The sequence below is a fragment of the Lentinus tigrinus genome (assembly GCF_003813185.1).
Source record: "Lentinus tigrinus ALCF2SS1-7 unplaced genomic scaffold L226scaffold_6, whole genome shotgun sequence".
NCBI classification, from domain to species: domain Eukaryota; kingdom Fungi; phylum Basidiomycota; class Agaricomycetes; order Polyporales; family Polyporaceae; genus Lentinus; species Lentinus tigrinus.
In genome coordinates, this window is record NW_027137915.1 from 478805 (window position 1) to 504232 (window position 25428).

General features: G+C 55.9%; 9 protein-coding genes across 9 annotated transcripts; 4 read left to right on the top strand and 5 right to left on the bottom strand.

Moving 5' to 3' along the window:
• Window positions 1-96: 96 nt before the first annotated feature.
• L226DRAFT_458837 (glucoamylase) lies at window positions 97-2261 on the top strand (the record flags this gene model as incomplete). The annotated part of the gene is made up of 8 exons (XM_067675472.1): window positions 97-255; window positions 334-610; window positions 673-820; window positions 878-1037; window positions 1099-1374; window positions 1433-1895; window positions 1962-2057; window positions 2116-2261. 8 exons carry the CDS (start codon window positions 97-99, stop codon window positions 2259-2261), a joined length of 1725 nt encoding a protein of 574 aa, XP_067538102.1.
• Window positions 2262-2514: 253 nt separating this feature from the next.
• L226DRAFT_324963 (uncharacterized protein) lies at window positions 2515-3859 on the bottom strand. The gene is made up of 2 exons (XM_067673928.1): window positions 2786-3859; window positions 2515-2729 (listed from the first exon to the last, which is right to left on the bottom strand). The coding sequence occupies exon 1, from the start codon at window positions 3671-3673 to the stop codon at window positions 2795-2797; it is 879 nt and encodes a 292-aa protein (XP_067538103.1). The 5' UTR covers window positions 3674-3859; the 3' UTR covers window positions 2515-2729; window positions 2786-2794.
• A 1739-nt stretch (window positions 3860-5598) lies between these two features.
• Window positions 5599-7403, top strand: L226DRAFT_568591 (uncharacterized protein; the record flags this gene model as incomplete). Its single annotated transcript, XM_067684188.1, has 12 exons — window positions 5599-5657; window positions 5714-5748; window positions 5808-5968; window positions 6097-6139; window positions 6200-6294; window positions 6354-6442; window positions 6498-6547; window positions 6600-6707; window positions 6764-6779; window positions 6848-6896; window positions 6958-7007; window positions 7073-7403. 12 exons carry the CDS (start codon window positions 5599-5601, stop codon window positions 7401-7403), a joined length of 1086 nt encoding a protein of 361 aa, XP_067538104.1.
• Window positions 7354-9150, bottom strand: L226DRAFT_600152 (acid protease; the record flags this gene model as incomplete). Its single annotated transcript, XM_067685673.1, has 6 exons — window positions 7354-7647; window positions 7705-7806; window positions 7869-8275; window positions 8336-8466; window positions 8531-8904; window positions 8966-9150. 6 exons carry the CDS (start codon window positions 9148-9150, stop codon window positions 7578-7580), a joined length of 1269 nt encoding a protein of 422 aa, XP_067538105.1. The 3' UTR covers window positions 7354-7577.
• A 1228-nt stretch (window positions 9151-10378) lies between these two features.
• L226DRAFT_568593 (CenpB-DNA-bind-domain-containing protein) lies at window positions 10379-11822 on the bottom strand (the record flags this gene model as incomplete). Its single annotated transcript, XM_067684189.1, has 3 exons — window positions 10379-11189; window positions 11242-11367; window positions 11407-11822. The coding sequence occupies 3 exons, from the start codon at window positions 11820-11822 to the stop codon at window positions 10379-10381; spliced, it is 1353 nt and encodes a 450-aa protein (XP_067538106.1).
• Window positions 11823-12223: 401 nt separating this feature from the next.
• L226DRAFT_551473 (acid protease) lies at window positions 12224-14159 on the bottom strand. Its single transcript, XM_067682820.1, has 6 exons — window positions 13700-14159; window positions 13264-13637; window positions 13080-13210; window positions 12620-13026; window positions 12454-12555; window positions 12224-12396 (listed from the first exon to the last, which is right to left on the bottom strand). The coding sequence occupies exons 1-6, from the start codon at window positions 13876-13878 to the stop codon at window positions 12327-12329; spliced, it is 1263 nt and encodes a 420-aa protein (XP_067538107.1). The 5' UTR covers window positions 13879-14159; the 3' UTR covers window positions 12224-12326.
• Window positions 14160-15350: 1191 nt separating this feature from the next.
• Window positions 15351-17780, top strand: L226DRAFT_558722 (uncharacterized protein). Its single transcript, XM_067683256.1, has 8 exons — window positions 15351-15567; window positions 15623-15854; window positions 15991-16561; window positions 16616-16737; window positions 16793-16855; window positions 16914-17067; window positions 17122-17351; window positions 17420-17780. The coding sequence occupies exons 1-8, from the start codon at window positions 15484-15486 to the stop codon at window positions 17554-17556; spliced, it is 1593 nt and encodes a 530-aa protein (XP_067538108.1). The 5' UTR covers window positions 15351-15483; the 3' UTR covers window positions 17557-17780.
• L226DRAFT_503883 (P-loop containing nucleoside triphosphate hydrolase protein) lies at window positions 17571-23208 on the bottom strand. The gene is made up of 8 exons (XM_067677954.1): window positions 23059-23208; window positions 22882-23001; window positions 22573-22821; window positions 22319-22522; window positions 22048-22262; window positions 20644-21780; window positions 20382-20591; window positions 17571-20325 (listed from the first exon to the last, which is right to left on the bottom strand). The coding sequence occupies exons 3-8, from the start codon at window positions 22768-22770 to the stop codon at window positions 17769-17771; spliced, it is 4521 nt and encodes a 1506-aa protein (XP_067538109.1). The 5' UTR covers window positions 22771-22821; window positions 22882-23001; window positions 23059-23208; the 3' UTR covers window positions 17571-17768.
• L226DRAFT_503885 (voltage-gated potassium channel) lies at window positions 23139-25286 on the top strand. Its single transcript, XM_067677955.1, has 9 exons — window positions 23139-23789; window positions 23841-23911; window positions 23963-24048; window positions 24101-24202; window positions 24252-24330; window positions 24379-24398; window positions 24458-24471; window positions 24528-24688; window positions 24754-25286. The coding sequence occupies exons 1-9, from the start codon at window positions 23384-23386 to the stop codon at window positions 25120-25122; spliced, it is 1308 nt and encodes a 435-aa protein (XP_067538110.1). The 5' UTR covers window positions 23139-23383; the 3' UTR covers window positions 25123-25286.
• The last annotated feature ends 142 nt before the right edge of the window (window positions 25287-25428 follow it).

A 25428-nucleotide genomic window follows, 5' to 3' on the forward strand; every position in this document is an offset into this window, starting at 1 on the left:
GCTGTTCTGCACTGACAGCGTCGACGTCTTCCCGTTCGTCGTCAGTACCCGGCATTCCGTCCTCGTCACTCTTGTGTAGAGTCCTGACCGGCGACCATGCGCTTCGCCTTCCTCGCCTCGCTCGTCTCCCTCGCCACCGGCGCGCTCGCTCAGTCCGCCTCGGCTGACGCATACGTTGCCTCCGAGTCGCCCATCGCCAAGGCGGGCGTCCTCGCGAACATCGGTCCCAGCGGATCCAAGTCCCAAGGCGCCAAGGTGAGAGCATATGCACGCGCGTCTGCGCTGCCTTCTGCGTCGTCTGGAGCGCTGACACCTGACCCTCCTCCGCGACAGGCGGGCATCGTCATCGCGAGCCCGAGCACGTCGAACCCGAACTACCTCTACACATGGACCCGCGACTCGTCGCTCGTCTTCAAGGCCCTCATCGACCAGTTCACGACCGGCGAGGACGACTCGCTGCGCACCCTCATCGACGACTTCACGTCGGCCGAGGCGGTGCTACAGCAAGTTTCAAACCCAAGCGGCACAGTCAGCACCGGCGGTCTTGGCGAGCCCAAGTTCAACATCGACGAGACTGCCTTCACCGACGCATGGGGTCGTCCTCAGCGCGGTACGCATCTAGTTTGCCTTTTCGGGTTCGTGGTCTCGGTATTCACGCGGCTTGCTCCATAGATGGCCCGGCTCTGCGCGCGACTGCCATCATCACTTACGCTAACTGGCTCCTCGCCAACGGCAATGGCACGAGTTACGTGACCAACACGCTCTGGCCCATCCTCAAGCTCGACCTCGATTATGTTGAGAACAACTGGAACCAGTCGACGTACGTGTCATCGTGCTCACACTAGCCTGATGTCCCGTGTTGACTTGGTCGCTTCAGCTTCGATCTCTGGGAGGAAATCAACTCCTCGTCGTTCTTCACGACTGCCGTCCAGCACCGCGCGCTCCGCGAGGGTGCCGCGTTCGCCAACAAGATCGGCCAAACCTCGGTCGTCAGTGGCTACACCACGCAGGCGAACAACCTTCTCTGCTTCCTGCAGGTGTGTGTCCATGTGCACCTAATCTAAACCTTGCGCTGATCTCCGCTTCTCGACTGATTAGTCCTACTGGAACCCGACTGGTGGCTATGTGACCGCGAACACTGGCGGTGGACGGTCCGGCAAGGACTCGAACACCGTCCTCACGTCCATCCACACGTTCGACCCTGCTGCGGGATGTGACGCGGCCACCTTCCAGCCGTGCTCGGACAAGGCCCTCTCTAACCTCAAGGTCTACGTCGACGCCTTCCGCTCTATCTGGTCCATCAACAGCGGAATCGCTGCCAACGCTGCGGCCGCGGTCGGCCGTTATCCCGAGGACTCCTACCAGGGCGGTAACGTGAGTGTCATTCAAGTATCTCTCTGAGCTTCACACGCTGACGCGCATATACCCATAGCCGTGGTACCTCTCCGTCTCGGCTGTCGCTGAGCAACTCTACGACGCGCTCATCGTCTGGGATCAGCAGGGCTCCCTCGACGTGACGAGTACCTCCCTCGCGTTCTTCCAGCAGTTCGACTCCAGCGTCACCGCCGGCACCTACGCCTCGGGCTCGGCCACTTACAGCACGCTCACCACCGCCATCAAGAACTTCGCTGATGGATTCCTCGCCATCAACGCCAAGTACACGCCCTCAAACGGCGGCCTCGCGGAGCAGTTCAGCAAGAGCAACGGGTCGCCCCTCAGCGCTGTCGACCTTACCTGGAGCTACGCCGCTGCGCTTACATCCTTCGCTGCACGCGACGGGAAGACCTACGCCGGTTGGGGTGCGGACAACCTCACCGTCCCTTCCTCCTGCTCGAGTGGCTCTGGTGCTAGCGTCTCGGTCACTTTCAATGTTCAGGCCACGACCGTCTTCGGCGGTGAGTATTGAGCACTTACTGTATACCGCTCTAAGCGCATGACCTGACTATATGCATCTTATGCAGAGAACATCTACATCACCGGTAACCAAGCGGCCCTCCAGAACTGGTCCCCTGACAATGCGCTCATCCTGTCCTCCGCCAACTACCCCACCTGGAGCAGTACGTACACATAGTCCTGTTGCATACGCATACACTAACTCCTATCTCTTCCTCTCAGTCATTGTGACGCTCCCGGCGAATAGCGTCGTCGAGTACAAGTACATTCGCAAGTTCAACGGTGCCGTCACCTGGGAGTCCGACCCCAACAACTCGATCACCACGCCCGCCAGCGGCTCCTTCACGCAGAACGACTCCTGGCGGTGAGCACCGGCGAGCGGGAAAACCGCGGACATTCCCTTTTTGCCTTATCCCGTTCCCCACTCCCTTCCACAACCCCCGCGGAGATACCCCGTCCTTTCGTTCCACGCTAGTCCCTCCTTGATCGTTGAAGTCGCTGCGTCGCGGAGAAACTTGCGGGCGCGTGGTGGGAGTGCGGGCCCCAAAAAACGCCTCGGCTCCATTCCTACTTGCCTCGTTCTACATCTACATATACCAAAAAGACGTGTTGTACCCGGTGCATGCTGTGTTGTTGTACTACTGTAGGACCGCGTGTACGCCGGCCTTATCCGATCTGATTCTTGACGATTTGCATACATTCGAGGTTCTTGTTCGGCTGCGTGTGCGGCCGCATGCTCAAGTCGCGCAGCGTAGGGCGTGCCTGAGATCCGATTTTCACGAGCATCGAGGTCTATCGAGGTGAGGGCATGTGCCACGATGTATATAGCAAAACAGCTGTAGGAACGGTCCGGAGATGAACTCAGTGCATTCAGTTCAAAAAGCGTGCTTACCGAGAAGATCTAGTTGTAAAGACGCCAGTAGTCGTTCTTGACGAGCCACATAGGATTCCGGGCGATATCCCGCAGAGGCTCCCACCGTTCGTCACGAGCCATATCAATAGTACAGCCGTCCTCTGACAGCGGCACCAGCAAGGCCTCATCCCTTCCTCCGTCATCTTCGTCCAAGTTACGGCCCGTCACCGACCGGAGAGGATGGCCGACCCGTGCACGCGCCCTGGATATACTGCGGATACCCTCCACAAGCTTCTCGCTCATTCTCAAGACGGGCAGCTCAATGCTGAGTGACTCCAGTCGTGGAACGGGAACTTGGCAGGACTTCGAGTCGGAGGCCCGGGGCGCTAGAGTCGATTCCACGAACGGCATCGTGGAATCAAGTCTGAGATCGCTTCGGCGCAGGACAAGGGTCGACACGGAAGGCACGAAAGGCAGTAGTTCGTGGAAATGTGCAAAGTGTTCAGTGACCACTGCGCAGGGCCCGGATGAAGAGACGCGTAGGGATGTGACTCCTGTGAGATCGACTTGTCCACAAATGATGCGTTGTACGCGATCGAAGTCGACCATCTTGTCCGACACAACGTTGAACCAGACCCCGGAACGTGGCCCACTGGCGATTATGTCGAGGGACTTGATGTCTCCGGTTCCGGAAAATGTTCGCGATCTGTTGCCATCGAAGGGTACGATGTCTACAAGTTTGTCGAGATGAGTCAAGCCAGCCAGTGCGCGTAGGGCTGTAATTGGAGATCTGGGTTCTCGACCCTCCCGGCGGAGCTTGCTGGCCTTGATCTTGATCTGCTCGGAGGATGGCTGTATCCCCGCCAGTAATACCAGTGCGGCTGTCATCGACACGCCTTGTATCCACACGGCATGAAGGGCAGGCATGCGGACTGGGATGAGACTCCTGTCATTACGTACAAAGTCCAAGGTGCAGGATGCCTTGATGACGAGGGTCTCCAGGCGAGGACTGTTGCAGAGAAGCTTGTCCAGCAGGGATGTGCTGTCGTACAAGTAGCTACGCGAGCTGAGCGAGTTAGAATAGACAACCTGCAGATGCAGGAGGTTTGGGAACGTGTTCTCAACTGCGACATCCCCTCCATCTTGAAGTTCGAGGGTGAGGGCTCGTAGTCCGGTGCTCTCGCCACCAAGCAACAAGAGAATTTCTCGACGGTTCGATCCGGGGCTGATACTCAAGCATAGATATTCCAGGTTGGGGAGTGGGGAGGAGAGGAAGGAGTCGATTGCCAGTGGGGATGGCTCAGAATTCGATTCGTGGGTAGTCCTGAACGCCAGATGGACGTCCCGGACGCGGTATGGCTGTGTCTATGTCCTGGAATACGGCCCTTCTCTCATCACCGACGGGTATTTGAGAATAAACGTCAAGCGGGGTCGTGCCTGATCGACTCAGGAAGAGTCGGGACCTGTCCGTGTCCGCGGGGTTTTTCGAGGTCTCGTATATGAAGTACCACAGCCTGGGCCAAGCCAAGGCGATACTGCGCCAAGCAGAACACACCCAAGTGAGGCGTTCTGCCAAGCGAGATACATCCTGCACTACATGGCAATCTGGGTACGAGCACTCCTGCGGCCGAACCACATGTTCGAAGATACGCCCCAAAAGCTCCGGCGGAAGCGTATTCACGAGGATAGACGAATTACGGTGTTGTCTGAGACGGGCGAGGGTTGTACACAGCCTGGATTCGAAAGCTTCGAACTATTTCTCCTAGTTAGTGATGCCATCTACTTGACTCCTAACCAGATCGCAGAACATACATCGTTGTCGCTATCAGGGGCAGAAGTGTCAACGTTCACGAACGAAATGCTATAAAACGTAGCAAACCGCATACCCCATCGACTTGGAACAAATGAAACCCTCCACAGCATCATCCAGAGAGTCCAATGCATTTCTGACCCTTGAAGAAGACATATCGAGTAGGTAGTCGAGAACGAGGTTACTGATCAACCGCTTGAGTGAGCACCGGCACCAGGACCGGTCTAGATTGGCGCTAGACCTACCATAATGGGGACGCTCCCGTCGGCCCGAACCTCCGGTCCTTACCAGCATCAGGGGAACATTGTACTTGAACCTTTGCGTGACGCCTCATGATGCATAAATCCCGATCTCTGTCATGAAGGGTGCCGCAGAAATCGCTGCTATTGAACGACGAAATCCGGTAGTTGATCCCAGGGTTCCCGGTGTTCAGCTGGCCGAAGACCTGTGCAATGAGCTTTCCGAAAGGCATTTGAAGTTCGCATTGCTGTGGAGTCACCACTCTCAGTATACTACCCCGTACCAGTCGAATCTGTCATTTGGATTTCGGGAAAACACTGACTGGAATGACGCTGAGTTGTTTGGTATTGCTTTGCAACGGCTTCTGATCCTAACATGAGCAAACACCATCATGATCCGGCGGCGGCCCCGCTTAACATCAAGCTCACTACCAGAGGCCTCTTCCCCCCGAAACATCCCCATGCACAGCGACTGTCTATAGGTTATTCATCGCAAAGCCGTCCACATCAGGCCTAGCACCATGAAATTGCAAAACATAGCTAAGGCGGTTGTTGGGCGGTAGATATACATATACTTAGTCGCCTGATCTCCACTGCAAATTTTCCGACGTGGTCATCGCATCAAAATACCTTTCAGGGACCGCGACATGGGACGCGGTGGTAACCCGGGTAAGTTAGGCTCACAGAACCATGCCCGCTGACAGCATATACCCGTTGGCGATGATAGCGTGGAGACCCGATCGAAGTATATAAGGTCGTATTTCCGGTTACCAGGCATCTGCTGGTAATATCGCCCTCTCATCATGTCTTCCGGACAAACAGATCCACAGGTGGCCGCGATTATCGCCGTGTACGACAGCTTGTAAGTGGTCGAGTGTGATTTTGTGACAGAGGTCGACGGCTGACCTCGTCTGCTAGATACTTGTCCAACAGGTCTGGACTTGCAGCATTTGGTAAGCAATGATATTGATCGCAACGCCGAGTCTCTCTAGCTTACCTTGCTTGCCCACAGCGTTCCTTGTCTACGAATATGCCATCACATTCGACCAAGAAGTGCACATGTTCTGGGCTGGCCGATGGACCGGAGCATCCATCCTGTTTTTCATGAACAGATACATACCAATCCTGGCGTACGTTGTCGCGTTGATGGAGTTCATATCAATGTCGGACAAGGTATGTGCCGTGTCTCGTTGTGACTAGTAAAAGATGCTCATGTCGACTTCAGAGGTAGGTCTCTGGCTGGGCGACCTATAAGGCTCCTGAACGAAGACACGTCTGATAGTTGCAACCACCTGGTGAAGGCGGCCGAAGGCCTTGTGTTCATCCAATATCTCACCTGGGCATGTATGTCTCTAGTCGCTTCTCTGTTCCGTGCACACCACACACCGCTCATTGACAAACTAGCATTTTCTGGCTTGCGTGCCCTCGCGTTGAGCAGGAGGTGGTACATCGCCGTCCCTATCTTCACGTTATCAGTCGTCGCATTCGGCGTAAACATGGTGAAGGAACTACGACTTAAACTCAAAAAAGCACAACACTGACATCTGCCCTCATCTAGTCCCAATACGGCCTAGGGCTATTCGGCACCAACGACCCCATTTTTGGATGCATGCCGGAAATTCCGATCTCTGCGGAGGAGGCAAAGAAGTAAGTCGACTTGTGCGCCAGCGAACGTGTCGTCATGCTTACAGGCTTGCCACAGATGTACGTTCCTGACGCTGATGTGCACTCCCTCGAGGTTTCAGTACTTCCGTACTGACAGATAGCCAAAAAGTGACTATATCTGTCCGAACTTGTTTGATAGCAGCGGACATCTGCCTCATCGCTCTTACTTGGGTCGGAATTCCCAAGTTTGGAGGCATCCGCCAGACGATGCGTTTGTCATCTCTCTCGAGCATCCTCCTGCGGGATGGTGAGTAGTTTTTGAACGTTTTGTGTGTTCGTAAACACTGATCGTGATCACGTCAGGATTAATATACTTTACGTCAGTACTCGTTCGTTGTATGTCGGGTTGTCTCAAGTTCCAAGCTGACTCCATGCCATCGTCAACAGCGTGTTGTTTGTGCTCAACTCGTTGCATCTCGCGTTCACCATGATCTCGGTACGTCCGTTGTAAGGGTACGATGGCGCCGCGACTAAGTTCGACGTATGTACCATTCCAGTTCGTAAGGGCGTACTCCCCGACAAGCTACATCACCATCTTCACCGAGCCGTGCGTACTATTCTCCCACACATCGGGGGCCGTCAAACCTACTCATCTTATACCTTCCCTTTCAGGATCACCGCCGTCGCGGTATCTCGCTTCCTACTCGACCTGCAAGCCGCCAATCGCAAGACTCTGATCATGGACACCGAAGATCCTCTGTACTTCACTACGACCTCTTTCGCGGACACACTGAGCTTTGCGAGGGTGGTCGGATCCCTGGGTTCGTCCATTATCGCTGGAGAAGCGGGCCAACAATCGCTCGACTTTACAACCAGTTCCTCAGACAGTACAGACCCCACCCGAGTGGACGAGGAGAGCGCGGTCAGCCCTATCGCGTTCAAGGAAGGAGAACCGGCGGAGATCGAGCTTGAGCATCGGAGGGCCGTGCCACCGCGGTGCTGACGCGTGCCAGGCAGGTTACGCTGGTCTCTATTTTGTATTTTTACTCACGACCTCAGATGTTCGTCATAGATTATGCATTGCGACAGTGGTATAGAGCAATGTAATGGGTACATGACAGTACAACATGGAACAGTCCCGACCAGTAGCCCTAGTGTACACACAATCAAGCGACACCTAGGCAAGCTCAGCAAAGCCGACCGCATTGTCGTCGACAGAGAACACAGTGTACGTGTTCTTCATGAAGCTGTACATGGCTCTCCATCAAGTACGTTCCATGCCAAGCAAGTAAAATGGCACTCACGTGTCGCCGAGCAGCCAGACGTCGTCACCAAGGCCGAGGTCTCCACCGGCAATAGCACCAACACACTTGCTGGAGCCAGCACTGACCTGACCGAGGTTCATGCTACGCATAAACCGTCAGCGCCCCGAATACCACACATGCAATAGCAAGAGGAAGAGACGCACTCGTCCGAGCTGATAGTCCACGTCTTCCCGCCCCAGCTGAACGCGACCTCGGGTACCGAGTTGCACGGGAAGGAATAGAGGCCTTGGTCCGCATCATAGACCCCGGAACCCGAGACGTGGCTCCAGAACGCGGCCGCCGCGTCAGTTGGTGCGGAGATGATCGTGCTGCCCGAGTCGATGACGGTGTCGAAGCGGGACGCGACAATTCGTCCGTTGAGCGAGACAGACGCGTCGCCGATCTGCCAGAAGCCGACGTCGCTTGAGAGCGCGTGGAACTCGATGTCGCCCGTGTAGAGATCGTCGTTCGAGCCACCGATGAAGAGCTCCGAGCCGCTCTGGTCGAGCTTGAAGGAGAAGATGCCCTCCGGGGCTGTGCCTTGCTCGACGGCGGTGAAGAAGAATGGGTCCTTGAAAATAGCTCAGTATGACCAGAGTGATGTGCGGAGAGGGATGTGTAGAATACACACATGATTGAGGTTCGATATGGCGGGGAAAGCTAGACCGAGGAGACCGTCAGCGGGGTCCGAGACGAACTCGGAGGACTCCTTTGTGATAGCAGCAAGGTATTGGCCGGTGACCTTCACGCTGCCCACAGTGACTACGCACGAAATCCATCAGCATACATGAGCAATCCGAGCCTCTCAATGTGATCCATAACGCACCTGTGTCGGTGTAAGGGACACCGTCCGCGGTAGACTTGTCGCCATATTCAATGTGGAACGTCCCGCTCCTCTTGGTGCTCTGGGAGGAGCTCGAGGGGTTATACTTGTGGTGGCTGCCACAGCTGCTGCACGAAGAGGACGGGACCCAGAGGTCGGACGAGCCCGTGTCGAAGTCGACTACGAAGCTCTGGGCAGGGCTGCCGATGGTGATCGTGCCGGTCCACTCGAGGTCGTCCTCCTGGTCGGTGAGCTTTACGCTGCCACGCTTCTCCAGCGACTCAGGGACCGTCGCAAGGGGCTTAATCTCAGCGCCCTTAGCGAACGCCTCGCGGCCGACGTTCTTCTCAAGGTTAATGAGGTTCTGGCGATGCTTGCTGCAAGGTAGCCAGAGTCATTAGCGAGAGGGAGATGCACAGTAGAGAGAGGAAGACGGACTTCTTGGTCTTGACAATCTGGCGAACGGCCTTCTCGTGGTTGAAGGTGCCATCCACGTTCGTCAAGCTACCGCGCTTCTGGATCGGGATGCGCACACCGGTGGTGGAGGGTGCGCTCTCGGCGACAGGGCTCGCAGAAGCGACCAGAGCAAGCGCAACGGCGAGGAGGGTGGCTTTGCAGAACATCGCCAAACTTTACAGATCGCGTCGTAGAACCTGGAGAGAGATGTGGAGGCTGAGAACAGGAGTGAACCTGATGCAGACTCAGCTCGACCGTCAGAGCCTTTATATACCGTTGCTCGAGCCTTCAATTCAGAGCTCGGCGTACATGTATTGCGCACGGTACGGTACCTCATGGAGCGAAACAAAAATAGGTGTCGTATCTCGAGCACTTCCGGGAGGGAACAAATCGCCAGTTAGCTTCCTCCGATGCCATGGAAGGCATGAGAACGGGACGCACCTCCTACCATCATCCCTGGCGGGCATCAACGTGGCCTCCCATGTGTACGCATGCAGGGAGCACTGCCATGCATTCACTTTCACTACTCCAACGGGCATGAGTGTTGCGCCAGCATGTCCTGGTGGAGTGCATATGTATGCAGAATCAGCGCACCGGCGATGCTCGGTTGAGAAAGACGCATACCTCGAACATCAACAGCATCTGCGACCATGTCTCGACAACGAACCTTTGCACCGAGGATGACGCCGAGCTTGGTGCCGCTGCGGAAATATCAAAGTGAAATAAGGAGGCCAGTAGCCTCACTCCGGAATCAGCACGAACTCAGCACTTCTCCGCAGATGTTGAATGAAGTCCATGAGCGGGAACTTGAAGAGGTTCGGGAGTGCCTCATGATGAAGTGTTTCTTCCCACCTACCCGAAACACCGGTGATCATCTCATCCCCGACTTCGAGATGGAACCCCATCCGGGACTCGGTTGCTGCGCGCCTTCACGTACCCCACATGCTGCTTCGGCAGTGAGTAATGAGGATTGACCATTTGCCATCGGACGAGGTACAATGCACCTGTAGAAGGCTATGTGATTGCCTTGTTCATCAGTTAGTGTATGCCATCAAGCCACATGAGTGCAGAACGCACCACGAGGAGAGGAGAATCTCGTGTGTGTCAAGGAAAGTGCGTTCGGAGGGAGGAGTCTCCTGGTCCATGCAGTGATGGTACGACATCGACCTTCTTAATTGTCAGAGGCAGACGGAGAACTCGCGACTTTGCAGTTCGTCGAGTGTAAAGCATGTGAAGGGTACGATATCCAAATAGACGTGGGAAGCAGTGAAGCGAACGAGCGTAGCATATACACAACAAACGATGAGACCAAGGCGTACAGAGCTAGTGATACAGTAAGACTTCCAGGGGTAGGCGAACATACGGAATGCAAGGACGAAGTGTGGATTCGAAACATTATGAAATGACGCCGCTAACCTTGTCGAATAGCTTATACCTGATTTTGTAGATGTATTGGAGCTCATCGACGGTGAGGGTCTCCTCATCCCGCGTAGCCCACGTGAGAAATCTCTTAAACGCTTCCTCGGCATCTTTGAGCGTCCTAATTGGCTGGTCGTCGAGAGGGGGAGCGGGCACAGGCGCGTCCGAGTGTATATAGGGTTCTGAGCTGGTGCTCGTAGCCAGCGGAGGAGTTGGGGGCATCTCTGGGTGATCAACAGTCGCTGGGGCCGATGGAGAACGTGTTGTTGTAGGCTGGTACTCGAAGCCCCCTCCTTGCTCGGGTGTACTGTGCACGTACGCGTCAGGTACTGTGGGCGACTCGCCTAGTGCAGACGGCTGTTGCTCCACGTTAGACCACGTGGGTTGCGAAGATGGAGGAGAAAGGGAGACGGATGGATGGGGGAGTGGAGCCTCGTAGGCGCGGCTGCTGCTCTGCGGGGCATATGTACTTTGGCCCAACGACGACTGAACTGTCGGCATCGGTGGAGTTAGAATTGTAGGGGCCAAGCCCGGCGCTGTCACAGCTGCAACAGCGGCCTCCGCGGTGCCGTTGCCAACGTAAAAGCCACGACGAATGCCAACTCGGTGCTTGAAGTTTTCCACCCACCCCGAGCTCGCCTTAAACTTGTCCGCCGTGATGCCCATCTCGTCCGCGAACGCGCGCGCCTTCTTCCGCAAACAGACATCCGACACCGGGTTGCCGTTCTTGCAAGCGAGCTTCGTCCACTCCTCAAGGCGGAGCTCGAGGTCGGGAAATTTGCCTGGTCTTCGCTGTGCGTCAGCCAGAGCACCCGACGCGATGGGATAAAGGCAAATACCTGTGTTTCGGATAGTCATCCCGCATTCGTCGATCTGGGTCCTGACCGGCCCACCTATGCCTCTGTTTCAAGATCTTGCTTATGGTGCTGCGTTCGACGCCGAACCGGACAGCGATCTCTTCATGCCTTTCGTACGGATGCGAATCAGCGTATTTACACACGTACATCTTGTCGACGATGAAGAGACGGTGCTTCCGCATCGGCCCTTTGCCGTTCTTAGGGCCAGATGTAGACGGTTGGGGAAGAGGACCAGGAGGCGCATCCGCAGATGGGCCATCGGTACCAGGCTCTGGCACTGGTTCGGTTGAGGAGCCGATGGTGATAGGTGGCGAAGGAGACCGAGGTTGCGGCGCAGCACGAGGCTGTTGAGCGCTGGTGTCGGGCGCATTTTCATCGACAGTCGAATCATCAATAGTAATGGGAGGAGAAGGAGGTCGAACGGGTTCAATAGGCTGTGGAGGTTGAGTAGGCTGAGGAGGACGGGGTTGGGACGAGGGACCCGGTTCCGACGGATAGGTGTGTGCAGGGAAGTACCGGCGCCAGTGGTGTATGCTAACGTTCTCGTTGGCGCTGACGTTCATGACGCGACTGTTCCGAGAAGCAGCTTCCCGAAGCAGAGCTGCGATGATATGTAGTTAGCGAGACGCGTTTGAAGACAATCTAGACGCGTACAATTGATATGCTAGACACGTCTGAACGATGATTGTGTGAGCGATGGACGATGATTCTCCACTGGAATGCACCCAAATAAGTTTGGATAATATCAAGGGTATCAAATCCTCGGCTCTTACATATACAAGACCGTCCGAAGCACGGCTGAGGGTATCGCAGGAAGTGGTGGTAGGTACAAAGGGAAATGGGCGCAAGTAACGCTCGAATCGCGAGGCGGCGTTAGCCGGGTGGCACGCTTATCCGGGATAAGATAAGATGCAGCGAGAGGAGATTTTGAGGGATCCTTGACGTTCAGTGTAGCTGGAACATCCAGTCGAAGAGAAAGCCTGATGCATGCATTCAACAACAGGGAAAACAGTATGGATACAACACAATAGATCAAACAAGATTGCGTGAGTCTATACAGAACGTGATCACGCCAGTTCGGCGAAGCCGATCGCGTTGTCATCTACAGAGAACACGGTGTAGGTGTTCTTCATGAAACTGTGCCGTACCGCATGTCAGAACGCTAAATGGTAGAACCTGAGAGATGAGACTTACGTGTCTCCCAAGAGCCAAACATTGTCGCCAAGGCCGAGATCACCTCCGGCGATGGCGCCCACGCATGAACTAGAACCGGTCTCAGTTTGACCGAGGTTCAAGCTGCGGCACAAGACGTGGTCAGTGACCAAAAGTAATGTAAGCGCGCAGGAAATAGGCAACGAACTCATCAGCGCTGATAGACCATGACTTTCCACCCCAGCTGAACGCAACTTCGGGAACAGAGTTGCAAGGGAACGAGTAGAGGCCTTGACTCTCGTCATATACCTTCGAGCCCGAGACGCGGCTCCAGAAAGCCTTAGCCGCGCTCGTAGGTGCAGAGATGATCGTGCTGCCAGAATCAATGACGGTGTCGAAATCGGACGCCGCACTCTTGCCGTTGACAGAGACGGATCCGCCGCCGATCTGCCAGAAGCCGTTGCTAGACGAGAGGTCGTGGTACTCGATATCTCCGGTGTAGAGGTCCTCGTTCGTGCCACCAATGAACAGCTCTGATCCTGACTGGGAGAGCTTGAAGGAGAACACACCCTGCGGGGCAGTCTCTTGGGAGACGGCAGTGAAGAAGAACGGATCCTGCAGGTTTATCATTAGCTGAGCTGCGATAGCATGTGGTAAAGCATGCGCACGTGTCCCAGGTTTGAGATGGCGGGGAGAGCAAGCCCGAGAAGGCCATCCGCAGGATCAGAGACGAACTCGGATGACTCCTTGGTGACGGCGGCGAGGTACTGTCCGGTCACCGAGACGCCACCGACGGTAACTGAGCCGAAATGCATTAGCAAGCATGCTGCATAGTACTGATGAACGGCATACCAGTGTCAGTGTATGGTGTGCCCGAGGCGGTCGACCCATCGCCGTAGCTGATCTGGAACGAGCCACTCTTCTTGCTGCTCTTAGACGACTTGCTTGGGTTGTACTTGGCGTGGCTGCCACAGCTCGTGCACGAGGAGGACGGGATCCACAAGTCGGAAGAGCCCGTGTCAAAGTCGACCGTGAAGGTCTGCGCGGGACTCCCAATAGTGACCTTGCCAGTCCACTCGAGGTCATCTTCTTGGTCGGTGAGCGCAACGCCCCCACGCTTCTGGAGAGGCTCGGGAACGGTGGCGAGGGGCTTGATCTCGATGCCGTTTGTGAGAGCCTCACTCCCGAGGTTCTTCTCCAGATTGATAAGGTTCTGGCGGTGCTTGCTGCGAGTGGAATCGTATCATCAGCATGTCATACCGCGGTGTTGCCGGTCGCCTCAACTCACTTCTTCAGCTTGACGATCTCGCGGACAGCCTTGTCGTGGTTGAAGGTGCCGTCCGCATTTGTCAGGGTGCCGCGCTTGTTGAGGGGGATCCGTACGCCGGTCGTCGAAGGACGGACGATAGGGCTCGCCGAGGCGAAGAGGGCGAGTGCGACGGTGATGAGAGTGGTCTTGCAGAACATGGCTAGACACGAGGAAGCGCGGCAGGGAAGAAGTCGGAGGAGATGGGGGCGCGAGGAGCAGGAGTGACCTGTTGTCAGACCAAGCAGAGCACGTCGGTTTTTATGGACCTCACTCCATCCTGCAAACGGCGGTTACCTGTCGCCAGAGAGGGCCGCTGGAATGATACCTCGTGGGGCGGCACAGGAGTACACATGGTCCTGCGGGATGTCCCTTGAGACGGAGGTCGTCGCAGTTGTATGTCCGAGCCTTCGATTGTCAAACATCGAGAGACACCACCTCGATCTACCGCAGTAGCACTGAAAATAGCTCGCCACACGCGGAGGATGCGCAAGCACCTCGTCGGAAGCACCGCCATAGCGATGTTCTCACTGCTCGGAGGACGGATTGCGAGTTGGTAACTAACATAATTTGCACTAAAAATGGAGAAGTGAGCATTCGTCGGTCTTTAGGTGGACCATGTTCCGCTGATGGCCCTCAGGCTATATTTAACCCACCATACTGCCTCCCCGGGCTCGCCGCACGGACAAAGGCCTCGCACGAGCTACGCGACAACGCCTCAGCCGGTCTATCAAAGTGAGGCATAGACCACATACCTGCGATGCTCATCATACCTAAGTCTGCGATGCAATGCTGCCTACGTAGACTCTTGACTCGTATCCGAGTAACAGTGAACGAACGAAGTTGACCTGAATCTATGAAAATCACCAGATAGCTCCCGCTCCCGCCACATTTAGACATCTTCGAGGAGGTTAGGGGGAGATCGCTTTGAGTCGCAACCAGCGCCACCGCAACTTGGAGGACATCAACATTCCCAAGATCAGGACAACAGCTCGAGGGTTGCCTGATGTGCAGCATGTATCAGTTCATAGGCGACGTTGTCGTCGTTGTCTGGGGCTTAAGCTCGGTATTATTGTCAGCGGTACAGACATGGGGTGCTGTACTCACTATCCATGATACGGACCATTTGTGTTACGATGCAGTCATGCGTATGAGGTCCGGAGAACAGTTGAGACCCCTTAGCGCTCGTGCTCGTTGCAACCGGCACGTGACCTTCTTTTCCCTCTTCCTGCATAATGATACTGTACTCAGATTGCCCATTCCTCACGGCGGTTTCGGTGTCCCGCCTTCCGCCTTAGAGGTCTATCAAGGGTGCTAGCATGTGGATATTATCGCCGTTGAAGTATATTCCCGGGTAAGATTAGATAGGGAGTTCAGTATTGCTCCCCAATATGGGAATTCAGGCGCTAAGAACTTGATGCGGACGGCTCGCGATAAGTAACTTGTAAGTAGCACTAGTAGGTAGTAGCATGGGCTTTTCCTCGTTTTCTCTGCTACCACCATCATGTCCAACAAGCCGCTATGTTGCGCATGCTGATACATGTCTAATGAGCGTGCCGTGTTACGTGCAGGCCAGGTGGGCCGAGCGAGATGGCGGTTACCGCTGGCCAATCGCACCGATAACCCGACGTCAGGTGAGATAGGATGATCGTCTTGCGTCGTGCAGCCCCTTTGCCTCACTGATAGTGCGTGCGGGCTCCTTTATAACCTGCGGAATTCGCCCTTTGTGGTCCCTCTCCTTCCCCCTCGCCCGGCATTCAACCAGCATGTCTACTCAGGACGCAGCCCTTACCCAGATCCTCTCGCAGCTCGAGGCGCTACAGGTCTCGCAGCAGACCCTCCAGGCCAAGGTGAGCGCACCATGGACCCTCTCGGATGAAGCGTCGAGCTAATTCAACCCCGTAGTTGGATCTTTTGACCACTTCGCGACCTGCAGCTACGCCCACGCCCTCTGGCACGCCTGCGCGTAGTGATACACCCAGAGCGGTCGAGTCCGTGCTTGCTGCGGAGGCAGCTACTGCGTCTCCTCACAATGCCCTAGTCTCGCCATCGACATCGCCCTCTACCAGCAGTGTGCTTCATGAGAAGGAAAAGGAGAGGGAGAAGCTGCTCTACCCATCACGGGTGATCCTGACCAGTGAGTGAACCAAATCTCATCGCACCGGGGTCCACCCCGTCTCCCGGTCACATTCCTTGTGCCTTCTGCCGTGTTTTACATCCCCGTAGGCCGTCGCGCTCTATTGCACAAGGCTGACATCCTCGTCGTATTCCAGCATACCCCGACTCGCATGGCATTAAGCCCTACCCCCTGCAATGGGGTGCGTCTGACCCCGCGATCCGTGGGCCAGTGATCTGCTCGCGTCTGCCTACCTCTATCAAGCAGCGCAATGCCCTAGGTGCGCACTCCGGCTCGTATTCCATCTACCGCGCGCTCGCCATCGCGATGGGCACGCTCGACCCTTCCCACAAGCCTGACTACTCCAAGACCGAGCCCGCCGTGCCCATCCCGCCCCAACCCTCATGGTATGACCCGAGCAAGATCGTCTCCTTCGACCCTTGGGGCCATCTCGTTCCGCAGGTATACAAGCACGAGATCGAGGACCTGGGGCTGGACGTGCGCCCGAGTATCGCTGTCACGCGTGCGCATATGAAGCTCAGCGAGATTGACGAGTCGGCGCGGAAGGGCGAGTTGAAGATTGACGGGAAGATCTTGCTGAAGAGCAGGCCGCTTATGAATGCGGACGGGACGGAGAGCACCGCGGACCCAGGCGTCGAGATCGCCATCAGCAAGGCTGCTGTCGAGCCTGTGTGGTACCTTCCTGGTGTTGCTGAGCGGTTCGGCATGTGAGTATTCTCTCTGCGCGCTGCTTGGTATGGTGGTATTAATGAGCTTGGCAGTTCTGAAGGCTTGCTGCGCCGTGCGCTCTTCGAGGACACCGGAGGAATGTACCCTGAGCTCATCACCCGTCCTGACATCAAGGTCTTCCTCCCTCCCATTGGCAACTTGACCGCATACATTTGTGCGTACAGTCGTCTTATTATCCCTTCGACCGTATTCACTCATCTCAAACACAGTTGGTAACCCGGCCTACCTGTCTGATGAGTCCAAGGAGCTGACGCTCCGCGTGCACGATGAGTGTGCGTGCACTTTCTGCGCATATATGCTGTATCCTGATCTGACTGACCGGAATTGTAGGCAACGGTTCTGATGTGTTCGGCTCGGACATCTGCACATGCAAGCCGTACCTCACCTACGCCATCGAAGAGTGTATCCGTGGCGCGCAGCGCGGTGGCGTCGGCCTCGTCGTCTACTTCCGCAAGGAAGGTCGTGCTCTCGGTGAGGTCACCAAGTGCGTACCTTGAGATCCCTTACCATGTCTCTCCACTGACAAGAACGTTCGCAGGTACCTGGTGTACAACTTGCGCAAGCGTGGTGGTGACTCCGCCGACAAGTACTTCAAGGCGACGGAGCTCATCGCCGGAGTGAAGGATATGCGCTTCCAGGCGCTCATGCCCGACGTTCTGCACTGGCTCGGCATCAAGAAGATCGACAACATGGTGTCCATGAGTGACATGAAGTACAACGCGATCGTGCAGTCGGGCATACCCATCCTCAAGCGCTATGATATCCCTGGTACGTGTCTCTCACATTGACTGCCTGTAGGCCTGTGGGGACTCGAGCTGATCGTTGCGTGTTTGCAGAGCACCTCGTCCCACCAGACTCGCGCGTCGAGATTGACGCAAAGATCGCCGCGGGCTATTTCACGAGCGGCAAGAAGATCACCGAGGCGGACTTAGTCAAGACCGTCGGCAGGACCTGGGAGGAGACCGAGCACTGATGGATGAAGTCGTAGAAATTGGAACCCGTGTATCATTCAAATTTGTTCGTCGTTGCTGTCGTACATCGCATCTAGCCTCATCTACCTCCTAGTATGTTGTGCACTTATTGTAATCACGAGAAATACATCAGGAATCGTTAGAAGCACGTATTGTTGAATCACATATGTCGTACAAGTACTCGTACACGCCTCAATTCACGTCCCGGCCAACGTTACAGATCCTCCTCGTCCTCTCCTTCTGCCACGACATCCTCAACGTCCGTGATGACCTCGTCAAGAGACACGTCCTGAGCATTGACCTTCGCATTCGCGCGCTCCGCCGCCGTGAACCGCACCTCGTCCTCGCTAACCTTGCTGCGGTAGGATGCCGTCACCTTCACCAGCGCCTTCTGGTCCAGGAGCACCACACAGCTAACCTTGCCCTTCTCCTTCGTCAGCACATAATCAACCTTCTTCTGTGGCACCTGCTTCGCCGCCCAGATCTCGAGGCGCGACACCGGGTGCAGCACGTCGACGTCATCATGCACGACGCGCTCGAGGATGCGCATCAGACCCAGGGCCCGCATCACGTCCCGCACCGCGTCGAGGCTCCCGAACGAGTCGATGTACACCGCGCCGAGGATGCTCTCGACCATGTCACTGATGAACTTCGGGGCCTGTAGGCTCGTCAGCGCCGCCCACGGGTAGACCGCATCGTGCGCGAGGGCATGCTCAATCGTCGCGCCGCGCTTCTGGTACCGGAGGAAGGTCAGGTTCTGGTCCTCGAGCACGCGGTGGCTCGAGTGCAGGAGGCACTGCCAGAGGTGGATACGCTGCGTGTCGTCGACCATGGCGAGGCCATCTTCGGGCGACCAGGTCGGCATCGAGGACGAGATAGAGACGGATGTATTGAGGCAAGTGTACGCGAGGATGTGTGAGTTCACAACCGCCTCCTTTTTGATGTGCATATACCCGGGCGTATAGTTCTTGCCCGGTGCATGATAGAGGTAGTCGACGACGATCATGTCGAGTGCGGAGTCTCCAAGGAACTCGAGCCGCTCCAGTGACATCGCGGCGGAGTCGCCTTGGTAGCTTGCGTGCGTTAGAGCTTGCACGAGGAAGGTCCTGCGGGAGAAGCGGTAATTGATCATCTGCTCGACGAGTGCAAGTTGGTCGGGGATGTCGTCGAGGTTCTCGACCTTGTGCATGGCCTCAATACGAGGGGAGAGCTTTTGCCACGAGAGACCCAGCCCGAAGGTCTCAACGCAGCGGATGGCCATGTCGAACCCGCCATGCTCGTACGCGGCACCGATGAGCGACTCTACGACGTCAGCGAGCATCTTGGTGGAGAGTTCTTCCGCCGTTTTCTTCTTGGCCTGACCATCGTCATCTGGCGTCGCCGCTTCTTCGACGATGTCCGAGGAAGAGCTATTGGGTGCAGAAGCGTAGTGAGGCTTCCATTTCCGAGGCACAAAGCGGTCCCGGATGATCCACCTATACAAGCCCTTGCGTACGGCCTCCTTGGCGAGGCTGACGTTGGCCACCATATGGTCCTTCTTCCGGCTGAGATAGCCTTCATGCCATAGAGGAAACTCAGCGTACAGCTGATTGCTCGTGATGAACTTGAGGACCGTGTCGCCGAGGGTTTCCAAACGCTGATAATGGACACGCTCCTGAGATGCCGGCGCCGTTATAGCCGTGACAAGATGCGTGAGCGACACCATCGCCACGGGCGATTTGGCAAAGAGACCGACCCTGAGGTCGTGCACTGTCAGAGCCATAGAAAGCCAGCGCAAGATCGACGGGAGAAGCAGGGTGTACTGAACCTCGTCACGAGATGCGAGTTCGACGAGGGTATGTTCCGGGTGCAGGATGATATGCCCGTCGTCTGGCGGAGGGACGTGTTTCTGTTTGTCGCTGCTCTCGGTGAAGGGTATGAGGAAGTTCCTTCTCTTGGGGAACGGCTTGACTACCACGAGCGGGTATGTAATCTGCAAATCTGGGTATGCTTCATATTCCGCGCGGAATTCCTCCTCTTCCTCCGCCGTGAGAGGTTCATACCGCCATTGAACGAGTCGGAGAGGTTTGTCGAACTTGCTGATACCGCGCACCATGGCAAGCTCCCGTGGGTATGAGAACTTTGCACCGACTGCCGCAGCATTCGCCATAAAGGGGGTCTCGCCTTGCTGTGCCTCTCCCCGCAAGACTCGTCCCTCTTGCCACCTCCTACGAGTGTCCCATTCCGTTGCCTCTGGCCACTCGCCCACAGGCAGGAACAAGTAGGCAAAGTCGTCGTTGTCGCGCTCCATGCGGCTTCCATACAGCCTGTAGAACAAGCCGTACGACCACCGCCGAGCGCGCTGGATCTGGTCTGCAGAAGCGAATCGAGGCTCAGCAGCGCGGATTGTCATCGACACCTCACCCCGACCTGGAATCCACAGCGTAGGAAAGTCCTCCGGTGCGAATGCAGGAAGCAGGTTGGGAGTGAACATCTGCAGGGGAGGTAGGCCATCGACGGTGAGTTCATGCGCATACCAGGCTGGTTCATCCTCGGCGACGGCCCATGGATCCATTTGCACAGTGACCTGCGCAGTGGCCGCCCGTTTGGCCACTTCTGCGAGCATAGCCTCCACTTCTTCCTTCTTGTCCGGCTCGATAGCACTACTGAGTGGCAGGAGGTGATTGTTCAAGAGGCCAGCACGGTACAGCTGCACGTAGGCTTCGAACGCAACCCGTTGCTCTGCACGACGTTTCGTTCGGTGGACGCGCTCGGTGGTGAACTTGCGCAAGCTATTCAATCAATAAGCACGTCATGGGTCAACAACGAAGGAGCAAGGGATACGCACTGGGTAGGTAGCGCGCGGGGAAGCGTAACAGTTGCACCCCACGGACCCTTGTACAGCTCTCTAGATCGATCTTGCAGCATATGCCAACCTTCAACATAGTCCGGGGGGTCTAACTCGTAGATCGGAACGTGACTATCCTGGCCGCCGCTCGGTATGACAGCGCAGAAGTGGTTGAGATGTGGTATCGCCGAATGTATAGTGACAACGGCCCTTTGGAAGGTAGGTCAGTACATAAACAACGTAGACGGGGACGGAGACAAACCCAGTGGAGGCGACCTCGAACTCGACGTATCCATCCATTTCCTCGTCCTCTTCATCTGCAGGTGCCGCCAGATTCCGACTAGGATCGTTGTATGCGGCCATCATCTGTTGCTCGGTCTCCTCCCATTTCCGGACGACGTCCTGCGGACCGGTCCGCTCGAACATGATGATGAAGCTGCTCCTCTTCCTTCTGGCGCGACCACGGCTCTGGGCCCACGAGACCACGTTGGGCGGGACGTCGAAACGCACTACGCTCCCGCAGGCCTGGATATCAATGCCCTCCTCTGCAACGGAGGTGGAAACAATCAGGTTCTTGTCTCCTATTTTGAAGTCGCGCAGAGTGTCGGACTGGCTTTCCTCGAGCATATTGCGTGTGATGTCCAGGAAGGAATGACGCTTGAAGCTAGACGAAGAACCGAGCAAGCACCCTACGCGGAAGAGCTGGGACGTTTCGGGAATGCGGCGAAGCAACTCCGCGAGGACGATCACGGTGTCACGTCGGGTGACGAAGATGAGGCCGCTATAGTCCTCGTCCAAAGAGCGGAAGATGGCTTCCTCATCAACAAGTGTGAGGACGAGCTGATGCACTTTGTCAGTAACCGCCCCAACAATGTATTCTGGGTCATCCGACGGCTCGACGACATGGATGCGCGCAATGACGCTGAGGAGGTAGCTCTTTTCTTTCTCTTGCCAGGCCGACATGATGTTGTTGTATGGGTTCGCCGCTTCCTTTGCCCTTGCGATGACCTTGGCCACGTACCAATCGGCCGCCCAGGGCCCGAGTTCGATGCATATGTCTTCCGCGGTTCGTGCGAAGTCCCGGAGGCCCTTGTGCGTGAAAGTATCTTGCTTATCGAGCGCCTTGGATAGCTTCTGGTCCACTCGGCGACGATCATCGCCGGGTTGCAGTTTCGCAAGCCGTGTACGCAGGCCGATGATGGCAGGATCGTCCTCGATGTTCATGGTAGAAATGACAGACTGGAGTGCTTGATAATTGACTGACGGGATGCCGTCCCACGTATGAACCGGAGAGAAGTACAGGACGTGCTTGAACTCCGGTCGATAGACGAACTGAGCCAATTCTTCTCGGTTGTTTCGCGAAGAACGGATAGTGCAATCCAGGTTCTTCTCCAGATCTCTGAATTACGGGAAGGCATCAGCAACGTGCACACGAACACTTCGACGAAGAGAAGTTTTGACGACTGTGGTAGACGGCAAGACGTCGATTCCCATGCTAAGGACAGCTTTAGATCGCGCACAGCCGCGCCGTTAACCATCCCGCTGGTTCTTCCGTCCGAGCTGACGTATCCATCTGACTAACTCAAGTTGAGTGGAAAGCCAGGAGTATACGGCTCCGCCAACGTTTCTCGCAACGGTTGTCTTAATCATATACACAAGAACTAACCTGAACGCTGCGTCGACGTTGCTTCCATAAGTCGGGCTCGCAGTAAGACCAAGAACCATCGGACGAACGCGGGACGTTGAGTTGTCGTTCTTAGCGCGAGGGGGCAGATCGAAGTAATGCCGCTTCATGATCATGTTATAAGGGTGTTTACCGATCGCATGATGAGCCTCGTCGAACACGAGAAGACCAATGTCAGAACCCATGTCGATATAACCCTGGAAGAATGCACAAAGTTTGTCAATCAGAACACTGAGTGTACTGCGGTACTGACATGATGCAAGGCGTCGAGGAGAACTTGGGGCGTCGTGACCATGATTCGATGGGACGCAAGGATTCGCCGCCACAGTGACGCGTCTTTCCATTGATTGGGTTCTGACGAACCCGAGACCTGTCCCACAGAAACAGGTATAGCGCTCTTGATGACCTCGCTTTGCTGCTCGACAAGTGCGACTGTCGGAGCTATGAACCAGGAGACCTAACCGCCACATTAGACGAGGAGTAATCATACATGCGAGGGCAACAGACCTTCCGTGGTTCCCTCTCGGTCTCATGCTTCATTCTAAGAACCGCGATGTGTGTCTTTCCAGACCCTGTGTCGAGAGCGATGACGATGTTGCGATGCAAACTCTCATCCAGAAGTTCTTGCTGGTAGGCTCGCGTGTGGATGATGGCGCGCGTCGGTATGTCGCTCGCAGGGGGGTCGCCGTCCTCGATGACAGACATAGTGATGGCAGTGGCGCAGCGGATAGTATGGTGGATGGAAGCAGAAAATATCTGTTGTTCGTCCCGTACACAATGAGCGAGAGAACAACACCGAGTGGCGCGGCTACGCACCTCAAACCGCCTTGGCCACCAACAAAGTTCTCGATGCCTCTTCCGGGTCTCCTTGTTGCGTTCCTTGGACTGGGTGCCGTCAGGGTGGATACAGAAGCATCCGCCACATTTTTCAGGTATCTTATGGGCAACAATAGGCGATGGTCGCTGCTGCGAGCGGGGTCTGTAAGTACTTACCGCAGCTACCCTCCTGGATCAGATAGCCGGCCAAATTCAACATCGGTGGTGGGTGCAGTTCCTCTCGCAGCCATAGGTGGTCGACGACGACGATCATGAGACTGGATTAAGATCCGCAATCAGGTCGTTGCAGGTCGTTGCAGGTCGCCGCAGACACTGACTCGGAGTACAGTATGTAACAGAGATTGCACGCGACCTCGGCTGAAGGCGGGGCGCGCGGAGGACCGTGACGCGCGCCCGACTTCCTCACCATTCGCGACGACCACAACCACGACCACGGCGGACTTCTGGCTTCACGCGGCGGCCTCTCGGGGCTCCTAGACTTATGTCTCAACCAATTCCCCTCTCTCAGATCTCGACAACATCCGCCTCGTCCCCCTTCGTCGCGTCGCATACTAGCCCTCAAGAGCCCGAGTATCAAAATGGACTCGCATACGACCACGAGGACGAAGCAAAGCGGATGCCACCGTCCTGGCAGAAGGATGTCTATATGCTGCTGGAGCAGCCAACATCATCGCAGGCCGCTTTCCTGGTGCACTTCTTCACGACCTCCCTGATCGTCTTCTCCGCTGTTGTAACCGTCCTGGAGACTGTGCCTGCGTTTCACTCGATATCTGGTGGCGTCTGGTTTGGCCTCGAGACGACTCTCGTTGTACTGTTCACCATAGAGTACATTGGGCGGTGTGTCGCGCACGCGACATCGTGGAAGAGGTTCTTTAGATGGGTCATTTGTGAGTACGCACGTCTTGCCGTTGCGACCGAAGTGCTCACTTGCTTCACAGCGTTCTTCGGGGTCATAGACTTGTTGGGTATACTGCCGTACTATATTGAGATCGCTATGCAGCAAGACACAGTGAGTAATTTGCCCATGATACCCCGCGTCCGTGATACCAACCATCTCCAGTCAACACTATTCAGGTTCACCATCCTGCGTACTTTTAGGCTACTACGTGTATTTCGACCATTCCGCTATAATAACACTATACTTCTGCATGTCTTTGCCTGCTCCTCCGCAACGACCCACCGCTAACTCCGCCCCTAGTACTATTGAGGTCATGTACCTCTCATTCCGACGATCTCAACACGCTCTACTTGCGCTAGCATTCTTCGTGGTGATGGTTCTCATCGTGTTCAGCACTCTCCTGTGAGTGCTAGCCTTCAATTTGCCGGTACAGTGGTTCACAGACAATCAGTTACTTCGCGGAGAGGGGAACTTGGGATGAGACAATTGGCGTGTTCCTCAACTCCGATGGGGACCCCAGTCAGTTCGCAGTACGTCCCGCCAAACGTGATTCGAGCGCTAGGCTAACATTCAACAAGTCTATCCCCGCAGCCGGATGGTGAGCATCCCAACAGTAGGGGAAACTTCATACTTAACTAACCGCCGCCAACGTCGTAGGTTTGTTCTAGTCAGTGAGTGCTTCGAATTCGATTCTCCCCGTCGGTCTGGTCTAATGGCGGTCCGGTAGCTATCACGACTGTAGGATACGGCGAAATCACACCACGGTCGTTCCTCGGCCGACTGATCACGCTTCCGCTCCTAGTGTTTGGCCTGCTTCTGATCGCACTGCCAACCTTCGTGCTTGGGAGAGAATTCAGCATCGTTTGGGAATCCATGGAGGAAGCACAGGTGCGCTTCTTTTCCTACGCCCAAGCTTTCCTGCACATAATTTATCAGAGCTTCCCCTCACATAGAGAGCACGGGACGGGGACGAGAACAGCGACCCCTTCAACGATCCAACCACATCTCCACTTCTCAGCAGTCGCCGCACGCGTGACTTCGCCGCATCGTCCACGAGCCTCTGGCGCACCACCGCCGAGGAAGTAACACGTCCGCGCCCAAACAGGGTCGCGAGCAATACCAGCATCCGCCCGCCCGTCCCGACCCAATCGGAAGCCGAGCTCAGCGCACAGATAACGGAGCTTCGTGCCAAGGTTGAGATGCAGGAAGAGATGCTGCGGCGTATCATGTATGCCGTGGAAGGCCGGGGGTATGATGCGTCCGCGCAGAGGAGGGCGGAAGCTGTGGGCAGTCCGAGTCAGGAGGGAAGTCGGACGAGGTAGCACGAGGCCATTGCACCATCCTATTGCATAGCTGGCACTGGTCATGAGTGTCGGGGGCAATGCACTATCTTATCCGGTACATTGGGTCAGAGTGGGTCTTGCTCTTCGTGATTCACATGAAAGGCAGATTGGCTCGCGATATAGTGAGGGCAATGTATGCGACCTTGGCGCCGGCCTTGTGGAAGTTCAACTTCGAACTTCGCGATGACGCTACGGCAGCACTATATGGACTTGGTGGGCATGCTTTGACCTTTCTATGCCCGCATTGAGCGGCTGATTTGGTGCGATCGCTCGGCCGCCCGCGTG